Here is an 8,048-nt window from a genome sequence, read left to right as displayed (position 1 = left end):
GTACTTCAGAAGACTCTGAGTAGAAAGACTGGTCCCGAAACAAAAGCTAAAGAAAAAAGGAGAAAATTCAGGGTCAGTGGTGCTGATCAGTAATTCCATAGGGATGATCCAGAACTCCAGGTATTCCTCAGCTACATATCAAATCCCAGACTAGGCTGAGATACAGGTGTGACTCAGCTGGGACACCTCATGCCCATCATGAAGGAAGCCCTGAGTTTGGTCCCCAGGATAAAATAAACCAGGCTTGGTAGAGAATTCCTGGAATCCCTACATTTGGCACATGGAAGCAGAAAGATTAAAATTTTAAGGATATCCACAGTTACACACATCATTTAAAAACAAAACCACAAAACCCACTAAGATTAGGTGCACACCTGTAGCTCAAACACTCAGCTGGCTGAGGGTAGGGCGTTGCCAGTCCTTGGCAGTCTGTACTACATACAGAAAACCTGTGTCTATGTAAGAGGAGAGGAAAAAAGAAAGGATTTCTCATTTGAGAGGACTGATATTTATGTCACTGTTTAGTTTAAGAGTCACAAGCTTTGGAAAAGAGAAGGAAATACCATGAGTATAGATAGGATCTAGACAGTATTTAGGAACAAAAGGTAAGGCAGGACTGGAGAACTGTACATAAGCTGTGTGTGTGTGTGTGTGTGTGTGTGTGTGTGTGTGTGTGTGTGTGTGTGTGCAGGACACATCCATGACCACATGGGGTGTATGTGTATGTGTATGTGTGTGTGTTCTTGTCTGTCTGTCTGTGCTCAAACTTTGAGCACACTTATAGACCCAAAATATTCATCCAGTGCTTTTACAACTTAATTATTTTGTTTATTTCTTCACAAGGAATCTCTGTGTACACCTGGCTGTGCAGGAACTCACTCTGTAGCCCAGGCTGTAGACAAGACTCACAGAGATCAGCCTGACTCCACCTCGAATCCTGGGTTTAAGGGGTGCTCCACTACCAAGGGCTTCCACCTTAAAGTTCAAATCAGGTGTCTCACTGATCTAGGCCAACACGAACCTATTCCTGCCTCTCTTTTCCACAGGCCTAAGATGACACAAGGATGCTGCCACAGCCTGATGTCATGACTCCTGTGTCCATATCTCAGATTTCAAATATTCAGAATGTGCATGTTTTTTGGGAGATGGAGTGACACTCAGCCTGGAACTTCCTACACTGTCCTGGACAGTTCCTACTTAACAGGGCAGAGTGGTTCAGATCCAGAAATTGGGCATTGGGGAGTTAGACAAGAAGAGGATCCTACTCAAGGTCATCGTTGCTTACAGAGCAGTCTGCCTGGGACAGATGAGACCTTGACTAAACCACAAATGCTCACAGTGTCAAGTGCACCTGAGGAGGACTGAGGCAGCAGCACCGCACGAATATAGTCAGCTTGATCTACACACAGACTTTCAGTCTAGCCTGAATTGCAGGGCAAGACTCTGTGTGAACTCTAACCAACAAGGAAAAGAGTTTGTGGCAATGCTATTCCAGTTAACCAAAGTGGACAGAACCAAATGTCAGAAAATAAAGTGTTAGTGTGCATGTGACATCTTAGCACAACTGTCAGGGAAGGAAAGCCAATTTCTATCTTGGATGGTAGACAGAATGTGTCCCTTAGCATACTTCTGTGAGTCTGTTATTATTAAGGTGGGTGATCAAGGTTTCATGTTTGTTTGCTTGGTTTCAGTTGCATGTATCTATTCCAGTCAATTGTATTTTGTTTTATGTCTGCATTTGGTTTTGCTGTTTATGGACTTCTTCAGGGTTTAGTGATATATGTTGGGGGGGGATGCAGTTTAAGACAGAGCCGCTCACCTGCCTGGCACTTGTTCTTGTACAAGCAGAGACACACAGAGAGACAGAGATGGAGTCAGGGAAAGAGCAGAGACAGTGAATAAAGGAAGGGTGGAGGTAGAGGGAGGAGACTCACTGCATATTCCAGTGGATGGGAGCAGGCGAACAGTGTAGTCGCATTACTTTGAACAGAATGGCAAGCCAGATCTCCAAACCGCTAGACAGAAACTCCTGAGAGGTCCTGCTGAGCTCTCTTGAGCAGCTCAGCCTGGTACAGTGACTAAGACCAGCATAGGATCCTGGGGAATCTCCTTTGCCAGAATAGTAGATGGTGGTTTGGAAAGCGTTGGGTTATAGGGTGCTATTTCCACCTCAAAGTGGAATAAGTCACACCTTTCTTCTCGGATTAGGTAAAAAAAAAATATCTTCCTATGAGCTTAGTGTTGCTCAGAGGACAAGTCAGACAGAAGAGAGAAATGTGTTCCACAAGGCGTGGAACACAGATGATGTCCCAGCAAAATGATGATTCTAGGATCCTTCTCTTCTTGGGTTCAATTTAGGGACAAGCTGGACAGACAGACCATCGACATCACTCACACAGATTCCCTATGTCTGGTGCCATGACATCTTGGGACCATCTAGGGAGAAAAGGACACAAGATGAGATCATACTAATGTGACTGTAGAATGGACAATAATAGCTCCCAGAATCTCTCCCAGAGGATGTGCAAAAGGCCACTTACCGGTAGGAGGACAAGCAACTTGCAAAGACACAGAGAAATGGAAGCATCTTATGGAAGCCACCGTCCCCAGCAGAGAGCAGACTGTGGCTGCCATTAGGCAGGGGCTAGAGGAGGTTGCTGCTACCTCATAAAGGTTTCAGGTTGACCATGATCAGGACATCCATCATTGCCTAACGTTGTGGCAAGTGGTGTTGAGTGCAGAATCCAGTTGCCACTGTGAATTGTGGCCTTGAAGAAGCATGCATGGAGAGGCAGTTGCTGATTAACCAGAGGGTAGAAATAGGGCAGAGAGAAGACTCGGCCGCCCTTGGAGTCATTCCATGGATGAGATTTTCCCAAGCTTTACTCTGAGTGGGGTCTGAGGACTCAGGTATTGGAACTTGCTGTGATGACTTTTGGAGGTTTTTGCAAGTGGTTGGAAGGAGGCGGCCCTCTGGAGAATTCTGCAGGGCTGCCTGCAGGAGACTTTCTCAAGCTGGGATCACACCTTTCTTGTGGCACATGGGACAAGCTGACTGGGAATACTGTCCCTGGGCGAAAAGGCTCACCCCATGGAAAAGACCATATTCCCTGTAAAGGAACAGGGAGCAAAGGACAGTCATTACCCAGAGGGCAGTATGTGATGTTTATTTTCCCAGGTAGGGGAGAGGGCAAGGGGCTATTTTTGTTCCACAAGACCGCCTCAGCCACCTTAGGAACTCTGCCCTGCCCTCTGAACAAGACACCATGGAAAGCCTGCCCCTTCTGCCAGGGATTTTACCTGATGAGAGCTGAGCTGGGGTGGACAGCTGTTCTTCCTTTGCAGGAGGAGCCTGTGGACACTGCCTCCTGGACATCTGGCCTGGCTTCTGTAGGGGCTGTCCACATCTCAGCCAGACCAGTCCCCAACCCGTGGCTCACAAGCCATGGAGCTGGGGCTGGACCTCTTCAGAACTACGAAGTAGAAAGGCACAGGAAGGAGAACCTTAGTGACTTTGGACACAGAGAACTTACTGTGATGGCCCTGAATCATCTAAGCAGCCCACTGGTCCTCCAAGGAATCTCTGCTTCCTTTGCCCATGCCCCCATCTCCTGCTCTCCCTACTCTGATCAGCATCTGTGCTGTCCAATTGTAGCTCAACAAGCCCAAGGTCACACTTGAAGGCATCCTCTGGGATTGTTCTTTCTGTAGGGACAGGTTGTTAAGTTCACAAGGATGCCACAATTGGGCACAGCCATCCTCTGTCACAAAGGAGAGCAGGAAAAGAACGAATAGAGAGGATATTTGCCCCACCTGGATCTGTGGGTGACTGCAGGATCCCGTGTCTTTGGAGCCAGGGTCTTGCAGGAGTCCTGTCTTCTCTTGGCAGGTGGCAGGCAGCAGCAGCACATGTGTCTGAGGCAGTTGACCATGATTTTCTTAGCCCTCTTCCAGCCTGAGCGCCTCCTGTTTCCAGAGGAAGCTGGGCCAGCATCCTCAGGCTGGCCATGGGTGATGGCCTCCTCCTGTGTGATGGTGCGTTCCTGAGTCAGAGCATCCTCAGGCTGGCCATGGGTGATGGCCTCCTCCTGTGTGATGGTGCGTTCCTGAGTCAGGGTCCTTAACTGGGCCACTGTCTCTTCCATAGTGATCGTTGCTTCCAGAATGATATCTTCATGCTTTATGATGGTCTCTTCCTCTGTGATGGACTCAGTCTGAGTCATGCTCACTCCATCATCCATGGTCATTTCCTTTGTCGTGGTCTTCTCCAGAGTCATGGTCACTTCATGTGCCATGTCCTCTTCCTGGGTTATGGTTGGGTCTTGTATTATGGCTGCTTCCTTGGTTATGGTCACCTCCTTTGTTACAGACACTTCCTTGATGTTTGTTGCTTCAAGGCCGCAGTCTCCCCCAGGAGACTGGTGTTGGAGAATCGGGTAAGTGGCCATCACCTGGTTGTACTTTTGGTCTCTCAGAGAATCAATGATTTCTTCAGACTTATACCCCATGACTGTCATGGTGCTGACAATGCCACGGCTCACGGTGCCAGGGTGTTTCTGTGTAGACATAGGTGGTGAATGTGGCTTGCCCTCCCTTATCATGGGGCACATCAGGATTTGGTCAACGGTGGGCCTCCTGTGTGGCTTGATCATCAGCATTTTGACAATGACATTGAAAATATCTCTGGAAACGTGTTCAGGTATTCTTACGTTTGCAGCCAGGATTTGACGCCTAACACCTTCAGAAGAGCTATCCTGGAAGGGAAAGCGCCCTACCACCATGAGGAAGAGGAGGACACCTAAACTCCATATATCTGCGGCGCAGCCATCATAGGCCTTCTCTAACAACAGTTCCGGGGCACAGTAGAGCAGAGTGCCGCAGAAATCCCTCAGCTTCTGCCCTGGGGTCACTTTAGCAGCAAGGTCAAACCCAGAAAGTTTGGCATTACCCCTGCAGTTGAGTAGTATGTTATTGGCCTTAATGTCTCGATGCGCAATATGGTTAACATGGCAGTACTGCATTGCAAGGAGAATCTGGGTAAAGAGCCTTCGTGCCTCGCTCTCCTGTAAGGACCCCAGTTCCAGAATGTGCCGAAGATCTCCCTGTGATGTGTGCTCCATCATTAAGTAGGTGGTGTCTCTTGATTGGACCATACCAAACAACTTAATAATGTCCGGATGCTGGAGAGATTTCATAATGCTGACTTCAACAAGAGAGGCGTTCTTCTTCTTCATTCGAAGAACTTTTACAGCCACACAGGTTACAGTAGGAACATGGAAGGCCAGTTTCATTTCAGAAAAATGACCGTGGCCTACACTCATCATCATCTTATCGTCAGTCATGAAGGACTCCTCACAGGAGTAGCAGACCTCCCTGCCTTGCTCCATGATCAAATCCTTGTTGACTGGCTAGAACCAAATTCACAATGGGGAAGTTGAAAGAAAAGGTTCATATCGGGCCCAGGAGAATGGTGATAGCTGATAATTCCTATGTCCCAAAGAAAGATACTCAGAGACATTGCAGAAAACCTAACCAGGTCCTTAATGCTCACAAGGAGAAGAAAGCACCTTCCACAGCATTGGAGTACAGAATATGACACCAATAGGGTTGGCAGGTATCAACCGGAAACTCATAGAAGTAAATAAAGGTCACAGAAGCTAAAAGCCAACATTGGGGAGGACCATGATCCTCTACCTGTACCCAACACTCAGAGACAAGACTCTAATAAAACCAGAAGCAAGAACAGTTGCCAAGACAACAGATACCCCAAAACCCAGTGTTACTGGGTGGAGAGATGGCTCGGGAGCATTCACTCAGAGAGGAGGCAGCTCCTGAAAACATTAGGATGTAGTGACAAAATCCTGTGTTCTGTGACATCCCAGGGCTTGGGACTAACATCTGTGGTGCTTAAAGATGACATCATTCATCATATGATACCCCTTAGACCTGAAACTTCCCAAGGAAGCCCAGCGGTCTGATACATTCAAAATGATCAAGAAAATATTTGTCAGCCAGTACCCTAAAACAAGAGGTGTCGGAGATGGAGCTATATCCTGGCAGCCTGGGCCCTTATTCTCTCAAACAAAATGACTTAGTTATGTCACTTATAAACAACGGAAATTAGTTGGTTGTGTATCTGGACATTAGCAAAATAAGATCAAGAACCAGGTGACTGAGTGTAACAGGACTGCTCTCTACTCTAACTGGTACTTTGTATGTATTCCCCCATGATCAAGTAAAATCATGAACTCAGCCTATGAAGCCATTTCTTAAAGGCCACCTCTTCTACTGTGTGACAAGTCTTTAATGCTCCTGAGTCCCCATTTGTTAATAGAGTTGTTTTAGGATTACAGTTTCAACAGGGACCTTGCAGAACACAGATATGTATTTATTTATACACACACTACACATAAACTACACACACACACAAAAATACCTCTCTCTCTCTCTCTCTCTCTCTCTCTCTCTCTCTCACACACACACACACACACACACACACACACACACACACACACACTAACACCCCACAATCAGACATGATCCAAATAGCTGTGCCAAGCCTGAGGAGAGCCCTGCAGTGTCAGCTGATACACCTTATATAAGAGCACAAGGGGAAAGCCAGCATACCTAGAGCCTGTGTGAATAAAAATAACCTTGGATCAGATGGTGGAGGCAGGAAATGGTTAACAGGAACTAGCTATAGAGAGGATGGAGAACTCAGGATTAGGGACAGAGAGATGTAACAGAATGAGTAGGGTAGGAGATAGAGATTCAGGTCATTTACTTTGGGAAAGTGGAGAGACACTTTAATTGTAAGGGATTGGCCCAAGTAGGAAGGTCAGCTGGTTGCTTCTCATTCTCTCAGACTTTCCAGATTTCCACCCTATGACTGACTCCCAATTCTTTATAGGTAAATGGAACAATAGAATCTTAATTAATCCTACATTTGGCAGCTACAGACAACCTGGTGACAACAGGACTGGATATCCTGCTAGGCCTAGGTCTGAGAGGTGGGTGCCAACTCTGCGTCCTTTGGTCACCAATGGTAGTTAAAAATATCTGTAGATTTAGGATCGGCTGATAAGCCAACTTAAAAACAACTAGGTGAGTACATGGCAATTATTAAATTAGGAAAGTGAATGCATGAGGACCAGCAGTTCAAGTCCTCTTTGGCTACTCAGTGGCCTTGAGGCCAGCCTGTACTACAGAAGACCCTGTCTCACCAAAACAAAAAGCAAAAGCAAAGAGCAGAAGAGCAAGGACTGCTTTGGTTTTGTACATATTCAAGGTTCTCAATGTTATAAAACGACATTTGCTGTGAGATACAGCTGATGGACTCAAGCTTGTGTGACATCAACAATTGAGTTGACAGGGCTGTCATCAGCCTTTTCCTTGTTCTTGAAGCAAAGCTACTGTTGCCTCCCATCAGAATTCTAACATGAAGTAATAAAATGTCCAGTGACTGATTTTGGAGTTCATATTTCAAGCTGAACATCAGGGAAAAAAGAGCAGGTTGCCACCAGCTTCTCACCTCTTCATCAGGCTGAATGGACTGATCCTGTCTCCATGAGCTCTCACCAAGCCTCTGACTTGTTAGTGGGGCTGAAGAATGAATGCCTCATATTGACTACATGTTCCTGTCTTTTATACACCTCTAGGTCTGGGATTAAATGTGTGAGCTATAATTCCCTTTTAGATTGATTCAATCTTGTGTAGATCTGGGTGGCCTTGAAATCTCTGAGATCCTTCTACCTCTTAATCCCGAGGCCCATTATTAAGATTGTGTTCCAGCACCTCCTAGCTTCTGGCTGCTGGGATTGAAGGTGTATATGACCACTGCGTGATCTGTATAGCTTGATGCTGATTTTGCTTTCTGAGTCCTCAGTCAAGCGTTAATAAATCCTAAACACAGAAGTCATCTGTTTAACACATTAAATGGACCTCACAGGACCTACCCAGAACCAGCCATGAAATATAAACCACAGAAACTGGACAGCCTTTACAACAGGTCAGGCAGATTCTTTCCTGTCAGTAAGACTTTCACACCA

At 46.4% G+C, this 8,048-nt stretch overlaps 1 protein-coding gene across 1 annotated transcript; it reads right to left on the bottom strand.

The window, feature by feature from the left end:
• Nucleotides 1-3,764: 3,764 nt before the first annotated feature.
• On the bottom strand, nt 3,765-5,604 carry LOC118237737 (sperm motility kinase-like). Its single transcript, XM_035449050.1, has one exon. The coding sequence runs from the start codon at nt 5,385-5,387 to the stop codon at nt 3,765-3,767; it is 1,623 nt and encodes a 540-aa protein (XP_035304941.1). The 5' UTR covers nt 5,388-5,604.
• Between the last annotated feature and the right edge of the window lie 2,444 nt (nt 5,605-8,048).

The sequence above is a fragment of the Cricetulus griseus genome, chromosome 8 (assembly GCF_003668045.3).
Source record: "Cricetulus griseus strain 17A/GY chromosome 8, alternate assembly CriGri-PICRH-1.0, whole genome shotgun sequence".
Lineage (NCBI taxonomy): Eukaryota > Metazoa > Chordata > Mammalia > Rodentia > Cricetidae > Cricetulus > Cricetulus griseus.
The sequence above is the reverse complement of the archived record's forward strand: the minus strand, read 5'-3'. Positions and strand labels throughout refer to the sequence as shown.

Bases quoted from the DNA above. Each gene is read 5' to 3' on its own strand.
- LOC118237737 (XM_035449050.1), bottom strand. From the start codon at position 5,387: ATGGAGCAAGGCAGGGAGGTCTGCTACTCCTGTGAGGAGTCCTTCATG.